Source organism: Gopherus evgoodei, chromosome 1 (genome assembly GCF_007399415.2).
Source record: "Gopherus evgoodei ecotype Sinaloan lineage chromosome 1, rGopEvg1_v1.p, whole genome shotgun sequence".
In the NCBI taxonomy this organism is placed as follows: domain Eukaryota; kingdom Metazoa; phylum Chordata; order Testudines; family Testudinidae; genus Gopherus; species Gopherus evgoodei.
Window position 1 is genome coordinate 189,390,339 of NC_044322.1, and position 20,706 is coordinate 189,411,044.

General features: G+C 46.4%; 1 protein-coding gene across 3 annotated transcripts in view; it reads right to left on the bottom strand.

Moving 5' to 3' along the window:
• Positions 1-12,174, bottom strand: part of IGSF3 (immunoglobulin superfamily member 3) — a 174,246-nt gene extending 162,072 nt beyond the window's left edge. For 2 of the 3 annotated variants that reach the window (XM_030580747.1, XM_030580764.1), the window contains exons 1-2: positions 12,120-12,174; positions 10,730-11,582 (exon numbers count right to left, since the gene is read on the bottom strand). In XM_030580747.1, the coding sequence (XP_030436607.1) occupies positions 10,730-10,772 (43 nt within the window). In that variant the 5' untranslated portion in view covers positions 10,773-11,582; positions 12,120-12,174. Of the gene's footprint in view, positions 1-10,729; positions 11,583-11,740; positions 11,756-12,119 lie in introns of those variants that run through there. The other variant, XM_030580755.1, reaches the window with a different exon arrangement.
• Positions 12,175-20,706: the final 8,532 nt, after the last annotated feature.

The following is a 20,706-nucleotide window of genomic DNA, read 5'->3' on the forward strand; positions in this document are numbered from 1 at the left end:
TAGGATCCCACATTAGAAGGTGGCACAACTTCAGCCTCCGCAGAGGATCCTGCTTACTGGGGGCCAGTGTAGATTGACTTATTGAGGGGATGTAGTTTCCAGACATTAATTGGTTAGGGGCCTAGCACTGGTCGAGTGCATATGTTTGCTGGAAGACAGCACTAAGTACAGGCGTGCCCATCTTCTCCGGGCTGAATTGTATTGGGACCAAGCGAGGGGGCACCAAACCTGTAAGAGACCAGGCATGGATGTGGGGATTGGAAGAGAAGGGACATTTTTGGTTTGGCGTATAGCCCTACTCCTTGGGCTAGCAGGTACCGGGTAACATTTCCAAGTCCTTTTCCTCAGTTAACATTAGTGCCTGGTTCAAGCAGTATGGTTTTCCAAAGCAGGACATTTCCTGCAATGAAACAAGCTATTGACTCTTGCAAAATGAAGTGTACTAGCTTTTATCCAGGGTCTAGATTTACGTTCTGTAGGGCCTTGAGCATTGGAGGGACGAGGAAGAGTCAGACCAGTTTCCTCCCCAGTCTGGTGATGCTACTGCATGGAAAGATCAAGACTTGTCCCAAGAACAAACTGTTCTCACACCCTACGTCATTAGAATGAAGCCTGCCACACACACACACACACAACAGCTCCAATCTTGCTCCACATATCTGTCCTGGAAGTCTCTTTGTAACATATGTGCTGCCTTTAGTGATAAAGAGTTCACTTCTCTACCCTGACTAGAGTCTATTCTGCCTTGCATTTCAGAAGTTTCAACTCATACCTGATTGCAGAATCTCTATTGTTGGTGATATGAGAGACTGAAAAAGTATTGTGTGATTTTTCAAACCCCAAATAGAATTGAAAGCTCATTAGCTAGGTTTTTTGTTTTTTTGGGGGGGAAGGGGCAGGGGAGGGAATCACTTAGCTGGAGTACATTGCTCTGGAATGATTGAGAGAATAGATATGAATTCCTACAATTCATTTCTCTCATACCCAGAGTCTATTTCATGACCTTAAACACAAGCCTTTACCAGCAGACCCAGGTCTTTTAATGAGCCAACACCTAGTTGCTGAAAGTTCTTGAGACCCCACCTTTTCCCCTCCCACCACTCTTCCCCTTTTTGTTTAACCACCCAGCTTCTTTTATTTAGCATTCTACAACCTATCCAACACATCTCAGCAAGACTCCCCTACATCCTCTGCTGCCCTCCACTCTCCCACCTACCTCCAAGACAGTGGTGCACCTGGAAACATCACAGAAACACGAGCCACAGATTCGAATTGAAAAAAAAAAAAACTGAAGAAGGTATAGACAATGGGTTCGAAAAGGGGGATTAAAAAAAAACAGAACAGCCTCTGTTAAAGCGACTAAAGCTAAGATTACCAAACACTGATCAGTTCTTAAGTCATTTCATTGCCTCTAGGCAAGGAAGAGGAATCACAGTGACTTTTCCAATGTGCCACAGTGCCAAGGCGCAATGTGGTAACTCATGTCGTGAAAGGGCTTTTATCATCATTTGACTGAAACAGTATTTTCAATTTCTTTTGGATTATTACTGAAGTTATATTTTCATAACTAGAAAGAAAAATTCCTTTTATGTCATCGTGTTGTTCCAATTAAACCTTCTAAAGACGAAAACATGCTCACATCCATCATTCTGAAACATGGTCTCTGTGTATTGACGGAAATGGAGTGCTTGGTAAGGTTAGCGACAGGACAGAGACAGAGAAACAAGGTGGGTGAGGTAATACCTTTAATTGGACCAACTTCTGTTGGAGAGAGAGAGAAGTTTTCAAGCTATATAGAGCTTGTCTTCAGGTTTGGGAAAGGTACTAAGAGTGTCACAGCTAAATACAAGATCAAACAGATAGCACATATTCTAACTAAGTGACCATTCAAGGTAAAGTGACCTAGTAACACACTTATAGGACTAAAACAGGTGTTGTTGGGGTACAGTGTTGTAATAAGCCATAAATCCAGTGTCTTTATTAAGACCATGATTTTTAGTGTCTAGCAAAGTTAAGAATTTAAGCTCCCTGGCTCCTCTTTTCAAAGTGTTGTACAGGTTTCTTCTAAGGATAACGACTGATAGGTCAGAAACAGAGTGATAGCTTTGTGAAAAAAAAAGTGTTCACCCACAGGTGACAGAGTATTGCTGCCTTTTATCATTTTACTGTTTGAGCTCATTTGAGAGTGTAGCAATTGTCTGGTTTCACCCACATAGTAGTAGTTGTTGGGGCATGTAGTGCACTGGATGAGGCACACCACATGTTGTGATGAGTATTTGTAGGACCCATGGATCTCGAAAGGTGTGTTGCAGTGGGTGTAGATCATTGTAGCAGTGGAAATATGTCTGCAGGTTCCGCATCTGTTGTTCTGGCGGTGCCTGGTGCCCCTTTGAGTTGGGCTGTCTTGGTCTGTGGGGAGTTTGCTTCCAATGATGAAGCGCTTGGAGAGGTTGGGGGGTTGTTTGAAGGCTAGAAGAAGGGGTTCAGGAAAGATTTTTAAGGATGAGGTCTCCATCAAATATGGGTTGTAGCTATTTGATGATACCCCATACAGGTTCCACTGTGGGGTGGCAGGTGACAACTGTGGGACTTATTTTTGTATTGAAGCATGTTCTCTCAGGGTATTTGGGTGGCCTGTTCCATGATGTGGTCTACTTCTCGATGGGGTGTCCTTGTTTGTGAGAGCAGATTTGAGTGCGTTTTACAGTATATAACCTGGACTTTCTCCTTAGAGCATTTTCTGTGGTATGGTTGCCTGGCTGCAGATAACTGATTTCTTGGTGTGCTGGGGGTTACTGGATCTATGCAGGTAGGTGGGTGATGCATGGGTTTTTTGTATATAGTTGTCTATAGGGTTCCATTGCTGAAGCTAATTGTGATGTCCAGGAAGTTGATGCTACTGTGGGAAGCATTCCAGAGGGAGTTTAATGGATGTGGGTGGTTGTTGAAATTGTGGTGGAAACCCATGAAAGAGTTTAGGTTGCTCATCCAGAGGATGAAAATATCAATGTATCTCAGGTACACCATTGGTTTGGGGTGCATTTGTCCAGAATATTTTCTTCAAGGTGGTTCATGAAGAGGTTGATATATTGGGGAGGCACGCTAGTATCCATGGCTATTCCCATAGTTTGGACAACGTGTTTGTTGTTGAATGTAAAATTGTTATGGGTGAGGATGAAATGGATGAGTTTGGCTATGTGTTTAGCATGGATATCTGAGAGTTGTCCATTGTCTTATAGATATTTGAGGCAGGCAGCTATGTCATCATTATGAGGCATGTTGGTATATAGGGAAGTGACATTCATGGTGGTGGCAAGGCTGGTGTTCAGCAGGAAGTTGTTAATGTTGTAGAGTTTGTGGAGAAAGTTGGTTCCATCCTTGAGGAAGCTGGCCCTTTGTGAGGTGAGTGGTTTGTGAATGGTATCTCTTTACTGCTGCTAGGACCGCTACACAGTCACTGAAATCTAACCACCAGATATTGACCAAACCAGTGGACAAAAAAGGGCACCACTGTAGTCCTCAACCTTGATAACTACATTAATGAGGCCAACCGACAACTCTCCACCACCACCTACTATGAGGAACTCAAATAACACCCCACACCACAATTAACCCAGGAATTTATGGATATCATCAAATCCTTCCCCTAACAACTGCAAGAGAAACTCCACAAACTCATCCCCCATGAACTCACCCCAGAGACCTTCACATCTTCCCAAGACACACAAAAGAACTCAGGAATACCCATCACATCTGGCCATGGCACTCTTACTGAAGGAATACTGGGACTCAGAAACCATTCTCAACCATTCACTGCAGCTGCAAAATGAATTTTAGATTCTATGAATCAAACACCTAATATCTCCAAACATTTAACCAAAGACCTATGCCTCAAGAGCATTGTATGGAGAAAGAGAGAGATAGAGAAAATGCCAATGTCAAAACAAACCTAACAGGTTTGTGCTAACAAAGGCATATTCAGCATTTTAAAAGCCAGGGGCAGTCATATGCATTGCAATTCATTCCAGACAATGACTTGAGGGCCTAAATGCCCTTGATGCAAACAGGCAAGTCAATCACATCAAAACAGTTGAGTCTGGAACGCTTTCCCCTTCCTCCCAGACAGCTTTCTGTATCAAGAAGTTATTGAGAAAGAATTTGCAGATTAGAAATTACTCATCCAGCTAACGTCACTCATTCAGGGTATAGCATGGTTCGTGTCATATCAATGCATCCAAGAGAGTTGCACTTCATTAGCTTACTACTAGCTTTTGTCATCTATCTCCAGGGCAACTATTTATACAGATTCTGTGATTTATTCTGTACATGCAGGAGAGGAGGGCCAGGAAAATTCTCCCTCTTCCCCCATCCAAACATTCAGAAACTTTTCAGGCATGGAATGAATTCTCTCCCTCCCAGAACACACAAGCTCTATATTCCCCACACATCCCTTGCATTATTATTTATTCAACCTTAAAATTTATATAATACATCTGTCAAAAGTGTTCTAGGTACATGAACAATTTACAATAAAATGTGATTTAATAAAGAAAGCTAACCTGACACAATGTCAACTAAATGTCCAACCTGCAAAAACCAAAGCCCTCTGCATTAAAAGCTTAGCAAATAAGTAGGCTATGCAACATGCTTTTAAGTTCAACAAATTTCACAAAGACAAAGGGAGAAGGAGATTAGATTTCATAGTAGAAGTCCTTTTACCCAAAATGCATGCAAGAAATGGTCAATGCAGGTACCTCAACTACCAAGGTATAACACAATCAGCTTCCAAGAGAAATAAGGACTCGGATCATAAAAAAGCACTATAGATACAAGGACTTCATCTGCCCTTGGAAACAAACTGGCAGCTGATGCTGTTCACAGGGCACTAGTATAATACGTTCACTGAGGGCAGGTCTACACTTAAATCTCTGCAGCTGTGCTGCTGTAGCGCTTCACTGAAGACATGACTACACTGATGGGAGAGCTTCTGTTGGCGCAGTTAATTCCACCTCCATGAGAGGCAGTAGTTATGTTAAAGGGAGAAGCCCTCTTGTCAACATAGGGCTGTCTACACAGCAAGTTAGGCTGATCTAACTACATCCTTCAGGGTGTAGATTTTTCACACCAACGAGCAATGTAGTTATACCTGTTACCCTTTTGGAGTTTAGAAAGCATGGCCCCTTTAAATTTTTTTCCTAAAAGGTGAGGGGAAGCAGTAAGAGAAAGGAGGGAAACTCCAGGGTGTGGCTCTGGAGCTCCAGAGAGAAGGGCTGCAGCAGGCAGGTCCTCGCAAAGTGAAGCAGCAGAGAACCTGCCTGAAGCCTGGGAAGGACTGGATGGCCGACTGGGGACACCCCAGGACAGGAGCAGCACTGTGCCAGGGAGGAATCATCCGAGAAGGACAGGCCCTTGATGCAAACTGGACCCAGTATCATGGCTGCCCAGAGCTGCATGGGGCTGTAAGTACTGGGATTTGTGACTCTGCATTGGGAACAAGGAGTGAGACTGCTAGCTAGTTAAGTGGCGAGGTGGCTGCTCTGTGGGGCTTTGCAGAGAGCAGCAGAAGAGGGCACCGGAGGGGTTTGTTGGAAAAAATTTATTGGCGTTAAAAATAACCATGAGCACCCAAGACTGACTGCCAAATTGAAACTTTGCTCAGGACTTCTGAACTCTGTGTGCAGACACATTGCTCGGTATCTGCCCTTTCAAATTGTACTACCACTGGGCCTGTGGGGCCTTGGCTTGGATGCAGCCCTGTTTGACTGCTCCCCCTATATTTCCCCTTGTTGTTTTTCTTCTCTCATCCCTCTGTAAATAAATATCTCCCTTTCTTATATCTATTGTACTTTTCCTGTGGGTGTTCACTCTGGGGGGTTTAAAACAAATGCCCCTGGGGTAAAAGAAATCTTTCCTGTTGCATTCCTGCATGTGCCTTCTCTTGGCCAGAGCTGCCTGCAGAGCGGACTCCATCTTGGCCACAAGGGTGCTAAAGTTACATACCCATGTACGTTCGTAGTGTAGACCTTGCCTCTGAAAAGTTCCAAATAGGTACCCACAGCCTTTATTAGCTGAACCCCAAGCAGTATAAACCAATGCAGAGTGCACTGCAGTAATCCAGTCTGGAGGTGACAGAGGCACAAGTGACTGTGGCAAAATCAGTATCTAAGAGCAGTCACAGTTTTGGGGCCACTCACAAATGCAAAGAGCAAGCTCATAGACTCATCTGCTTCTGGATGTCTAGTTAGCAACAGTGACTGTCAAAATTCTTAGACTGCAAGCTTTGATAACAAGAAGTGGATGAACACCACCTCTGCTATTTTCTCTGGTTGCTTTCACTAACCAGAGAGAGCCCACTTATGTCCTGTCTAGATTTACTTTCAGCTACCTAGTTCTCCCCCAAGCCCCACTCTCAATCAAGCAATCCCAGCTAGCCAGCTCAGTTGAAAGAGAAGAGTGCAGTGTCAAGAGCATTCTGGTGCTATGCAAACCCAACAGTCTAAAGGAATGACAGAAAAGAAGCCTGCTCTATAAAAGGGCCTTTAAGGCAGATGAGCAACCATCCAATATTATCCTGCGAGTCCTCTTGGCATTATCATTGTTTGTTATATTGCAGCATGCTATTTACAATGATCTGAAGCAGAGGTTCTCAAACTGTGGCCCGTGAGCTCCATTGAGGTGGTCCGTGGATAGATCACTCTAAGGTGCATACCTGGGCAGCCACACATGAGAGAATGAAGGGCCTCCACCAAACTAGTGGAGCCGCGCAGGCATGGCTCCACTAATTAGGTGACTGGACCCTGGCGAAGACGCACATGTGAGGTGGTGGCCTTGGAGGAGGTGGTAGGGGGCAGTTGGGTGAGAAGAGGGGGTGAGGGGGAATTTGGGGTGTGCAGGCTGCAGTGGCCGGAGAAAAAGGCAACTTTCCCCAGTTCCAGGGCTGTGGCTGCCAGGGAAAGACGGTCCCCCCTTCCCGGCCTCAGATCTATGGCTGCTGTGGTAGGGGAGAGGTCCCCGTCCTTCCCAGCCCCAGCTCAGGGACTGCCACGGCAGGGGAGACCCCCATCCTTCCCAGCAGGGGCAGCTCTAAGTATTTTGCTATCTCAAGCACGGCAGGCAGGCTGCCTTCGGTGGCTTGCCTGTGGGAGGTCCCCAGTCCCGCGGATTTGGCGGACCAGTGGACCCTCTGCAGGCATGCCGCCAAAGGCAACCTGCCTGCCGCCCTTGCAGCGACTGGCAGAGTGCCCCCCCGTGGCTTGCTGCCCCAGGCACGCGCTTGGTGTGCTGGTGCCTGGAGCTGCCCCTGCTGCCCCGCCCCAGATTGGGAACTCCCACAGCGGGGGAGAGAGGGCACATCCATCACATTAGAAAGGCAAGACTACTGATATTAAAATATGAGTGGTGTGCTTTTATTTGTAGAACAAAAAAATTATTTTTTTCTATACAGTGCTTTTATTCAATTGAACAATAGTTAGCTAACGGTACAAACAACATTTGGGAAGATCATTAAGTAGTCTGAGACCCTCAGCAATTTTCAAGTAGTCCATGAAAGAAAGAAAAAAAAGAGTTTGAGAACTACTGATCTGAAGTTTCAGGACCTTTCTGTGGCTCCACTCCCCTCTAAGAATCAAAAATCACCCCTTATTATGTATGAATGAAGAGAAGATATGTATATGTACATATCCAGATGCATGTAGGGATATATACACATCTAATGTTTACAGCTCTCTGTGCAATTTACAGCTCTTTGTGTTCACTCACAGGTGGCATTGTTGATACTGCAGAAAGTCAAACGTAAGTAGGAAAAAAAAAACCTATTCATAGACCAGTGAGAATGAGTTTCGCATTCTGTAGACCCCTATTGTATTATGTTTCCTATATATTTATGTCTATAATGTAATAGTATAAGATTTTGCAGGTAAATCTCATAACTACATACAAGATTAGTACTGCCTGGCAGAGGTATTAATAATCTTATTACTGCATGGGGATTATTTACAATACTTGCTCTGGTCCCCCATTTTATACTCAATGCGATGAAGTGCCACATGATTAAAGCCTTGAAACTGAAATACTGCAGTAAAAGAAAAAAGCAGCAACTATCTCAGAGCGTGACACCCACATGCCAGCTGTGGGTTTTCAATCCTTTGTTCTGTGGAGTTATTCTGAATTTGTTAATATAAAATAGTAAATCAAGTATAAACTAGCTAAGTTGTCTTCAGCTTTTATCATAATCACCTCTCTTTTTACATTCTAATGGGTTTACAAATAGTAGAGCAATATGAACTACACTCCTTTTTAGTGAACGTATCACCATAGTATCAGCACTATATATTATAGCACTAAAAACAAAATAAAAAAAAAAATCACACTGAATCCTTATTTGGAAAGCCAATCAGAAGATTTAGGTTATAAAACAAGATAAGGCTTTTGACTCCCCACCCTCCTCCTTAGCAAGGCAAATCAAGTCTCTAGCTTTCAGAAACACTGCCCTAAAGAATTTTTGAGTAGCCTAGGGCTTTCAGACAGAGCAGAAGCCTTCAAGGCACTGTCAGATCAGGTGCTGTTAAAAAACACCAGTTCAGCAAATATCATGCAAACAGTTTAAAGAATCTGAGAACCTAAACTCTAGTGATGCATGCCAAAATGGGACTAGCCAATTCCCCCCTCTAACTGTATTTTTTTTAAAAAAGGAACATCTTACATGTATGCCCCTACTTGCACACAGAAAGATACCAAAATGCTTTACAAAACTAGACATGCACATACGATTCTGATGCATACCATTGAAAAATAGCCCTTCTGAGATAGAAGGCAGCAGCTGTTTGATACCTTGGCAGCTTTTCTACACAACACTGACAGAAAATTAAGAACATTGGATCCAGTTTTAATTGGAGAAGTATAAAACATAATTCATGTTAACAGAAAGTAATTACCAAGCTGGAATTCAGCCAGGGCACTGAAGAGAACATCAAAACTCTTATATATGAGAAGAGTTGTCAAGATCTGTGTTTTATATATGATCCGAAAGACAGCTCCTCTAGCAACATAATGCCCCCTACTGCTATCCTGGGGCATCAGTTTAGTATCAACTTTGAAGGAAGAATAGACAGGCACCCATTCACTCCTTATTAGGAAAAGGTTATCAAGAACAATATTGTTCTTAATCCAAGTGGATTTAGTATTCAGGCATGTAAAGGTAACTCAATAAGCAGTTTCAATTCATTCATGTTGACTATCAGAATACAATAGATTCAGTTTGTAAATTATACAGCAGAGTAATCCAGGACAACCTTGGTTTCTAAGTGTTTTTCCAGAGAGTGAGGAGGAGGAGAAACCACCATTGTTTTTCAAAGTTTGAACCCTATCCAAAAAACAGTCCAAAGGTTCATCTCTCTCTCTCTTCCGGCAAAGGGAAGATAGCGTGAGAAACATGAAATCGGAGATGTGCTTGACTTGCACAGCCCTGCTTCTACAAGTGTTGTTTCGAAGCTATCCTGCACTTTCTTTGCCAGTTCTTATGACTAGACACAAAAGATGCTGCTAGCTCTGCTTCTTTTCCTCTAGTAGCTTAGAAATTAACTGAAAATCCTCACTTCTGTAAGAGCAAAGGACGCTTCCACCATTGCAAAATATCTCCATTCACACATTTTTCTAGTGTGGAAACAGAGTCTGTGTTTTCACAAAGATACCAGTTTACTCAAAATGCATTTTGGTAACACTAGGTTAGATATATGGGCCATCACAAAGACACATGGGATGTTGCAACTAACTTGTATTCAGCCATTCTTGAAATTGTAAAGAGGTCTTGCATGCTACAGCATCTGTCTGCCAGAAAGATCCCAAAGCACTTTACAAGACTATGTACATTCATCCACTGAGCTGAGACAGTCACTTGTGGGATGGAACACAACAGCTGTTCAACTGCACACACCACTTCTAAAAGACACTTTAAGGCAGGAATTGAAGAACACTGTACCCAATTGGAATGGTAGGAAGAATTCAGGGAGACAGAGTATACTTACACAAGTTGAAGTTTAACCAGGAAGCCACCTCTACTTTTGTAAAAATAGAGATTACTTTACATTAATAAGAACCATAGGTGAGGAGGACTTTGCTTTTATGTTTTTTACATCCAGCAACACAGCCAAGACATCCCTTCTGTACTTACTAAGAGAAGTAAGTGCCACCTTACTGATTCACCAAAACTTAAGTTTCCATGAAGGTATCTCAGTCCAGTATTGACCAGGCTCAAATCAGCTTGTGAAATCTGACAAGCAAAGTTCAGAGCCAGAAACGGTACAGCTGTAGGCACAACAGAGAAGGACCATTAATAGTTTCCCTTCTCATGCACAGTTTGCAAGTTCTGAATGGATCCCAGTACACAGGCATCAGGGAACACCTTCCTGTTGTGTGTTTGTACAATGCCTAGCCCCATGGGGTCCTCACCCACGACAAGGATTCCTGGGTGCTATGGTAATATGAGTAAATAATATAATGAATCTGTTCAGTGTTGAAAAGACCTTAGGTATTTTTCTCCTTCCAATTCCAGCAATAGCAGTTGCTACTGCATTTCTTTTGGAAGAGCACAGGGTATTATCTGACACTTGGAATCTATCTGGAAACTGAATGGGTGTGATACAGTCATATTCCATATAAAATGCATTACTAGAAAGAGAAATGGTCCGTCAAACTTTTAATAGACTATTGATATAGATAGGCAGCCACTTACCCAGCAATAGAAGAGATGTCAGCTCTTGCAGAGGGCACCTCATCTTTGTAAGAGAGTGAAGATAAAGGGGCAGCTCTCCTTCCCTTCCTCCCTCACCTATTCTTTTATCTTCAGCTGTCAGACACCAATTGGCTTATATTTCCAGAAAAATATTTTGTTGGGAGTGGAAGTACAGAATAGAGTATTGGGGAAGGGGAAGGGGGGTGGAGAGAAGGAGGTGGGGTGGGGGAAGAAGGGAAAAATAAAGTGAGGAAAGGGCTTAGTGGGAGGCGTGAAAACGTCCTCAAATGCTAAATTATGTTCCCAAATTGATGCTACTGCCTTTCCAGATGCTGACACACACTGTGTCTCAATGTCTACTTTGATTTTTTTTTCCAGGTCCAGTTTCACCAGTGGCTGCGTGTCCTTTCCTTTTAGATTAGTGCTCCAGGGAAGAGGAGAGAAAAAAGAGTAAGAGAAATCCTTTCATCTGCTCAGTCTGGTAATGCTAGATCCTCCTCCCAGCGAAAATGTGCCTCCAGAATAGTTCCCAAGAGTCAGTTCCCGGCCCCGCAGCTGAAGATATAATGGGGGTTCAAAACCTCGGGCGCCCAAGCCTGGCTGCTACATGACAAGAGAGCGTCCGGGTCGGTGTCTTTGCTTCTCCAGCTGTTTTCTTCCCTGGGAAGGGATGAGCGTGAGCGGTGTCCCGATCTCCTCCACCCGCCAGCGGGGCTGGGCTGGGCTGGGCTCTGCCTGACGGTGCGCTGCCTCTGACAGTGCAACCGGAGCCGGGATCCTTCCCCCTCCGCAGCTGCTCCCGCTCCGCCTGGGCTCGGTTCCTCGTTCAGCTCCTCGCTGCTTTCCGCTCCCCCTGAGAGCAAAGTTACCAAGGCGTGAGAGGCAGCCTCCTGCCCCCCTCGCCCCCCAGCCCAGCCGGGCGCCCGCGGAGGGCAGCGCTCCGGCGAACCGAGCCCCAGGGCTGGGCAGACACGATGCCCGCGCCGCGAGCCCAGCCCGCTATTGTCTCACCCTGGCGGCTGTCCGGGTCTCCAGCGGGGCTAATGCAACGGGAGAAGGCGCCTCAGACGGGGCGCTCTGAGGGGCGCCCCCTGGCTCAAGGGGGCGAGCAGCAGCAGCCAGCCCCTGCCGGCTCCGCTGGCCCGGGGCGGGCTGCAGCAGCGGGCGAGCCGGGCGGCCCGTCCCCCGCGGAGGAGGGTCCAGGGGAGCGCTCCACCTGCCCTGGCAGAGCCCGCAGCCGGCGCACCCCGGGCACCGCCACACACAGCAGCCCGGCTCCAGCCGCGCACGGCGCCTCCCCGCCCCGGCTCCAGGTGTCCGGGCTCCCTCTGCACATCGGTCCCAGGAGCCCCAGTTCCCCGCTCGCTCACCCGCCCCCTGGGTAACCTACCTGCCCCGCGCCCTCCAGCCCGCACCGCCTGGCTTCCATTCTCCGCTCAAAAAGCTAGGGGCAGGCACGCGCTTCCTCTGCGCCGGCAAACTCCGCCCTGCGCTCCGCCCTCTGCCCCATGGGCCTCCCGCTCCCCGCCCTGCCCCTCCACTCCCTTCCTCACCTCTACCCCGGGCAAGCTGGCCTCGAGGCCCCGCCCGGGGCCGCGCCTGCTCCCGGGGAAGCAGGAAGGGGTGGGGTGCCCTCCTCCAGGAGGGAGGGAGGCTGCAAAGGGTTAAACTGGACACAGCAGCATTTGCTTTTTGAACCGGGGGCCAGCTAGGATGACCAGATGTCCCGACTTTATATGGACAGTCCTGATATTGGGAGCTTTTTCTTATATAGCCATCTAGTTCCCCCTACCCCTGTTTTCATTTTTCACACTTGCTGTTTGGTCACTTTAGAGCCGGCTCATATTACAGCCAGGCTGAGATACTCTGGTTCCAGTTCGTAAGGCTGTAGATCAAGCTCTGTGGTCTGGAGAGCTAGCGAAGCTTCCCCCTCCTAAGGCTCCTTTAAATCCTTATTGCTTATTTGTTACTCATGCAAGCAGGGGTACAGGAACAGTTTGTATAATGGGAGTGCTTAGAGCCATTGAACTAAACTGTAAACCCTGCATACGATGGAAACCACTTCAAGTCGGGGGCTGCAGCACCTGTGCATGCACGTGATGATTGTATGTACAATCAAGGCTGAAACTTTTTGTCTTCGTGGGACAAAGGCAGGCCTTGTTCCATCCCCTGTGATGTTTATTGTTATGGCAGCATGGCCCTGTGACATATTGGTGCCTGGCAATCTGGCATCAAGACAGCTTGGATGGGAAGTGATTTGGATACTTGTTATTAAGGCCAAATTGCCAGATATGTGTCGTCCCACACTACACAGATTAGATGATCACAATGGTTCCTTCTGGTCTTAAAGTCTATGAATCTATAAATTTAGGGATTAAGAGTTTGATTGTATCAAGGTGTCTCCAAAGGGGCAGGATTAACTTTTTGTGGGCCCAGTGCCAAACATATTTGTGGGCCCCCATTTGGGAAATAGGGCATGTGATGGGGCGTGGTCCGCAGAGCAAGGAGCCAGTTGGGGGCAATGAGGTGCAGTGCAGCGGGAGTGGCCCCCGCTCAGCCTAGCACAAGGGCACTGTTTACAAACCCACAACTGCTAGACACACACTGGGAAGTGGGGGTCCAGCATGCGGCCAGTATGTCCCTCGGCCCGTGCCACTTCCAGCAGCTCCCATTGGCCTGGAACAGCGAACCGCAGCCACTGGGAGCTGCACTCAGTCAAACCTGAGGATGTGGCAGGTACACAAACCAGCCTGGCCCGCCAAGGGCTTTCCCCGCACAAGCAGCGGAACAAGTTTGGGAACCACTGTACTAGATCATGCTGCTATGCACCTTAAGATAGGTTTGGGAGTATTCTCACTATGTAGAGATCCATATTGATATACACCAGAAAGGGCCAGCTCCATGTTTTTTACCTCCCCAAGTAAAATAATTTCCCTGCCCCCCACTCAGCCGCTCAGCCCCGCCCCAACTCAGCCCCTTCCCCACCCCATTCCAGCCCCTTCCTCAAATCCCTGGCTCCCCCTCCTCCCCCGGGCACACCGCATTTCCCCTCCTACTCCTTCCTCCCAGGCAAGCTTGGGAGAGAGGGGGGAGAAGTGGAGCGGCAGCATACTCGGGGTAGGAGGCGGAGGTGAGCTGAGGGGGGAGCGGTTCCTCTGCCCCCCCAGAGTTACTTCCTGCAGCCCTCCCTGCGCCCCCCGCCGCCGCAGCTCACCTCCACTCCACCTGCTCCCCTGAGCGCGCCGCTGCTGCTCTGCTTCTCCCCCTTCCCTCCCAGGCTTGCTGCAAAACAGTTGATTCGTGTGGCAAGCCTGGGAGGGATGGGGGAGAAGCAGAGCGGCAGCGTGCTTGGGGGAGCAGGTGGCAGTGGAACGGAGGTGACCTAGGGAGGGGAACAGTTCCTCTGCCGCTTCCCCCAAGGTTACTTCCTGCAGCCCTCCCCGCACCGCCCACCACTGTAGCTTACCTCCGCTGGGGCTGGCTTTTTGGGCCCCAAGAAAAAAAAAAAAGGAGCCGGAGTGCCGCCCCTTGGAAAGTGCTGCCCCAAGCACATGCTTGGAGTGCTGGTGCCTAGAGCTGGCCCTGACACCAGATGAAGTCTAAAGAAGCATAAAATTGTGTGCACTGCAAAATACCAGAGATTCACTGAGCTTTCACATCCTCCTTTTCTCAAAGCTCTTTCAAGGTATTACATTAATGCATAGTAACATTAGTATACATAAAGGGACCATGCAAATGACATTACAGCATTATAAGATTAATCCTATTTTAGTCAAATTAGGTTATAATAAGCACTGTGTGCAAAAGACTATTAATGGGAACCTATGTTTCAAAAGTTTCACTATCTCTGTGCTTGGTTCTCCTCCTTGACCCCAATAGTAAAAATAGCTTCGCATTCATAATAGCTCTTTTCACTTTCAGATCGCTTTACTTAAATTTAAAAAATGTAAAAAAAATAATAAAAAAATATTAATAACAAATATTCTGTGAGGATAGCAAGAGTATTATCTCCATTTCATAAATGGGGAAACTGAGGCCAAGAATGGTCAATTGACTTCCCCAAAGCTGTAGAGAGATTTGATGTTACAGCTAGATTACGGGGGTCATGGGTCAGCATTCACGGTGCACTCCCCGTCAGTACTTGGCCTGGTCTGGAGAAGCTAATGATCCAATCAGCAGATTAAATTTGATGATGAATCTTGGTCATGTGCCTGAGGCCTGTTGTGCATATACTAAGAAGCAGCAGCTAGATTACAACCCAATGATTCCTACTGCTACATTCTGGGCTGTGACAACTAGGCCACATCTCTGCCTACGGAAATATATTTGTAGGCATGGTTTATTCACATAACTTACATGATGACTTAAATAAATACATACATAGGCAAAATATCCTCAAGCCCCAGGTCAGTGCAATGTGCCAGGCCAGCACTGGGCTGTGTGGAGCTCTGCAGAGATCCACGTATCCATATTCACTTACCTTTTCTTCAGGAACTGCCAGACCACTTTGTTCATACCACCTGGTTGCATGGTTTGGTTGTGGGGTTGCCATATTAGCTGGAGGCTGGTGGGTGTCCCTCTGATGGTACCCACGCTGCTGCCCACAAGGTGGGGATTCACTCTGCCACTGCTGGTGCACTGCTCAGAACTGCTTTTTATTTTGCTCACCAGATCTTCCCACATGTCTACATCTCTGCCCTCAGCAGGCAGAAATGAGACAGTGCTGGTGGACCCCTGGCATGAGAGAGGGAATGATCCAGCTCACTGCAGTCCCCTGAAAAGCAACTGTGGCACTGAATCAGCTATTCCAACCAATTCCCATGTCTTCCCTAATGAACGGGATTGTACCTGTGAGACAATTCAGCAGAGTTCAGCATCAGGCTCCCCCAAGCCTTTGTGCAGGAAAAGGAAATGAGACAAAGCAGTTGCTGCTTGGATTAGGACTATTAGCAGTGGCTCTGTTACCAGGGATCCCTCGAAAGAGTGGCTATGTTTAAATAAAACACCTTCCACTAGTTTTCCCTGAAACAGCATCCTTTGCCAGAGGAAAGCAGAGCTAAGTGACACAGAAATTCAGTGATGTATGCAGTGTAGTTGTAGCCATGTCACTCCTAGAATGTTAGCGAGACACCCACCATGTCCCAGAACTCCCGCTCAGATAGGAATCTATTCCCGCCCTTAGAAAGATCTGCCACTTTGCTGAGGCACAGAGGGTTATACAATGATGTCAGGAGATCCCCTCTTGCGTACACATGGTGGATCTCAGCTCTGATATTCTACTCTTCCTACACACACAGGCCTCCTGCGTTCCTCCAGGGCTGGCTCCAGGCACCAGCTCAGCAAGCAGGTGCTTGGGGTGGACAAGGGTAAGGAATGGCATGTCGGACTTTTGGGGGGCAATTCAGCGGCCGGTCCCTTGGTCTGTCTTGGAGGAAGGACCTGCCACCGAATTGCCGCTGAAGAGGAAAGCGCCGCGATGGAACTGCTGCTGATCGCAGCTTTTTTTTTTTTTCCCCGCCACTTGGGGCAGCAAAAACCCTGGAGCCGGCCCTGTGTTCCACAGATGGAGGGAAAGAAGAATGTCAGACTGCTATCTAGTCCTGAGATAAGACGTCTGAATGCATCTCGTCTATGTTCTGGCATAATAATTACATTACTTAGCCATTTCATCTTCAAAGTGCTTTACAAACCTTGAATCCAATTATCATCAGTTACTCTGTTCCTGTACTTGTTACAGAATGGAGAGGGAGCAAAGGTGGCCTTAAACCAGCTCTGTTGTCCATATATCCTGGAGCAGGCAAAATCCTGCCCAGCCCTGGTGTAAATTAGAATAGCCTCGGAGCTGCTCAAACTTACACATCACCTCCCTTTATAGAGGGAGAGAAGCACAGAATGGCCATAGCACAATGCATAGTCATAAAGCCCTTACACTACTTCCACCCCTTTAAGTCACCAAAGGTGCAATGGGGGCCACAGTATAACTGAGAACCAGGCCCGTTATATTATCCTCACAACAATCCAGAGAACAATGTGAAGTAAGTACTATTATCCTTATTTTACAGGAGGGGAAACAGACAAAGGGGGCCAAATTTGGCTCTACTTGAAATCAACCAAATTGCTTCCTCTTACAGCAAAACTGAATCTGTGCCAGAAAGATTAAGACTCACATTTTTTATAAATGCCACTGATTCAGGGTGCCTTGGTTTTTGTGTGTCCAATTTACCATACCATAAGTACTCTAAATCAGGCAACCAAAAATTGCATCATCCAGCATGAGAGACCACTTTTGGAAATGTTATTCTATTGTGCAAGGCCCACACTCTGAAAACCAGTGAGTAGGGTGGGTCTCGGAGCCCAGGCTCCAGCCCAAGCCCAAACGTCTACATCTTTAGCCCCATATGTGAGCTTGAGTCAGTTGACCCAGGCTCTGAGACTCACTGCTGAGGATGTTTTTTGCTCTGAAGCCATACCCACAGTGAATCAGCAGAAGTGGCAAGATTAAGAATGTATGAAATTATTCTGACTCAGAAGTTCTCAACCAGGTGGTCACAAAAAGGTATCAGTGGATCACAGCCACTCTGCTTTTTCTTTCCACATTGCTAAACCTGAGGAGCGGTCACAGCTACATGGTAGCGGGGAGTGTTCACAGTATGGAAAAGAGAGATCCTCCCAAAAAACGTGGGTGATATGATCTACTATGCTACCTGCTACTGAAGAGTGGCCAAACTTCTTGCTTAAGCATTCACAGACTTTTCTTAAGCTGAGAACTTCTACACATTAGTTTCACCCCGTGAGATTTTTTTATGGCCAAGGTTCAAGTCCATTTAAAATGGGAGTGAGAGGTTGTAATGGGAACCAAGACATAACCCTAACTGCTGTGGCTTGAACAGTGATGCTGTCATTGCAGGAAAGCTGACATCTGTAATTAGTCCAAGTGTTCAGGTTTATTTATGCCTAGTGTGTGCCCTGGGGTCAGTATGCCAACCTGTGGCAGATGCATGCACTGAGATGATGCCCCAGCAGCGTAGTTGATGCCAAAGAAGTTTGGTCCACACAACAGAGGATCAAACTGACGGAGTGTGTGGGAGGGAAACTATTGTAAGATAAAACAATGTTTTCAGATTTTCAGGGCATCTGTCAGTACCACACAATAAGGCAGCTAAATCCTTTTGCAGAACTTCTTTTAACCGTTGCTTGACAGGAAAGTGTGTCACTGGATGTGCAAACCCCGGATCATTCCCATGCTCACAGCCATACTCTACCTACGCTTGTGAATTGGTTGCAAGGAAGGCTATCACACTACTAGCACAGGAATGGCTAAACTAATGTTATGGAAAGATAATATGTGAATAAATGCCTGTGTTAAGCCTCTGCTACTGTGAACTAGAGGTTTCCAGAAGCCTAAGCATTTTCAGGCTCAGCTGGCTGCTTGAGCAATTAATGCTAGTGTCTTCTCTTCAACCAACCTCCCACCTGACTACGCATTCCGCCAGTCAGAAGTCAAACTCTAAACAGGTAGTGAGTGTGATCCAGAGACTCCTTGATACCACCTGGCAGAGGACACAGGGTGCATAGGATTGTACAGGGATCCTCTGGGTCAGATAGCTTTACAATAGTTTATCAATGGCTGAGGTATCTCCTGAGAGACAGTTGCCCATTCATCAGCATAATCGTTACAAAATGTATGTGAAGGTCATATTTAAGAAGTTATGTATCTATACTGAAAATTATGCTCTTAATGCCTTGGAGACTCCTTCGAGGCAGGAGGTAACTGACATCTATCGCCTTGTCTGGCCATTCGTGGATCATATGCCTCTGTAGTTGGCCAGCTCTCAGCCTGGGATGAGGCGTCATCTCTAAGTCTCTTGCCCCTTGGTCCTCTCTGGCAACCCTATTTCTGGGTAAGCTCTTGGTTCCCTGCAGGAGTGGAGCTCCCTTCCAGGGTCCTTTCTAAGTCTAATTACCTCCAGTCCCTGACACTGCTCCTCAGGTCCAGCTACAGGGCACTGACTGACAGCAGACATCCAGAGCCCCTCTCAGGGCTGCAATATCTGTCTGCCCTAATCAGGGGCGGGGAGTGGGGTGTGGGGGAGAGGGAAGACTAGTCATTGCCTTGGGCTGGGCTCTCTAGCAGCCTCTCTTCTTGAGTAAACTTTTCCCCCAATCTGTGGCCAGCTTCACCTTTTTAAGCTCCCCATTCTCCTAGGAGACCATGCTCTTCAGGTACTGCCTGGGCACAGGGACACTTGTTAGACTTGCTGTCAGTGGAATGGGGGCATGTCCCATTAGCCTCACACTGTATGTCTATTTGTATACTGAGCTGGGTGTAAATTGTGAAACTGCAAAATCTACAAGAGAGGAAATCTACAGGAAGAAACGTACAGCAAAGGAATGTCCTGTTTTTGAATAAAGACAAAGGGTTGGTCTGGACAGCAAAGAGACACGCTGAAATCCTTTACCTCAGCATGCCTATATTATGAAAGAGGGTCATAGCCAGCCTGGCTGTAAATCGGTGCAAAGATTTTTGTTGAGTAACGCTTAGACAGACATAAGAGTATCTTGTTAATTAAGTCTAGGATCTAGAATTTGCTTTGTGATTTTATTTAATATGTAACCCTTTGCTTCTACCTCTTCTAATTGCTACTATTGAGTCTCTATGCTTTGTTAAATAAACTTATATGTGATTTCACTATAAATATCTGTAAGTGCTGTGTGTGAAGCGGAGCAGTGATCTGCAGGGGAATTGGGAAGATGGGGAATACTGTTTCTTTGGAAGCAGTAAATGGATGAATACTGTGAGTGTTCACTGGAACAGGGGCTGGGTACTCCAGGGAGACACTTGGAGGGCCTGAGTGTTGAAGTGTGCCTATTGCTAACCTGTAGAGTGACAGTGGTGCCTGTGAGGCCTAGAGGGGAGTGCTTGTGCTGCCTGTGGCTGATGGAATCAGGGACCTGAGCTGTGGCAGGCACAGACAAGGCTTCCTCATACTAAAGGCAAGTGGTGGTGAGGTGCCTCACACAACCCTGGGTATCCCTGAGAAGTATCACATAGATGGGAGACCTCCAGGTATTCCTAAGTGACATGGGAAGTGCTAATCAATGGCTGGTGCTCCCACCTGTTGGTCAGTACTGAACAAGTGCCATATTTCATGTGAGATGTAAAACCAAAGTCTCTGAAGGCACTTTTCACAGGATGGGATAGTTAACCAAAATGTCCTGCCCAGATTCTGTCTCCTTAAGTTCTCCCTACAGTTGCAAGTGGATACAATAGTCTCCACTTTCCATATTAACCTGTTATGTAACTTTTGAGTTTTACCCCAGAGGCAGATAAGATGGTACTTGTGTGTAGCTCAGATTGCACTTTCGATTCCTTAAGCATGAAAGGAATTAGAATAACACAAAGGTTTATTTATTACAATTTTTAAAGTGCTAACCCAGTAGGATCCAGGGTTTGAGTGGACTAATCTGCCAGGGAGATGCGATAGATAGATAGATACTCTCCTTCCTTACTGCCAAGGTGATATGTCTTGGTCCTATGGATAAACAGAGGGTTTAGCTTTCCAGAACAACTTCTTACCAGCACACAACTTAATGGAGAAAATAATATATATACATTTGGTTATACAGATAGGACTTTTGTCTGCATCTTGTTGTGTGTGTGTATGTTTCTTAGCAGGCCTGCCTGTTTCACTATCCTAAGATCAGCACTGGCATGCTTAAACAGGCTACTGATGAATCATCCTGATGAAAAACAGCAGAATTTGAGATAACGCTGCACTAATCTGGAATACCTGGCTGCAGCACTGATGCACAAAACCTGTTGCCTCCTTTGAGAGAACACAGAAGCAGAAGAGTCAGAAACAATGAGTCACTTACTGAGTAGCAGAAAAACCCAGTGCCTGTCTGGCTCACAACTTTAAACAGGTTGTGCTGCGTGCTCAGATTTTACGTCAGAAGAACAAAAACAAAACCTTCAC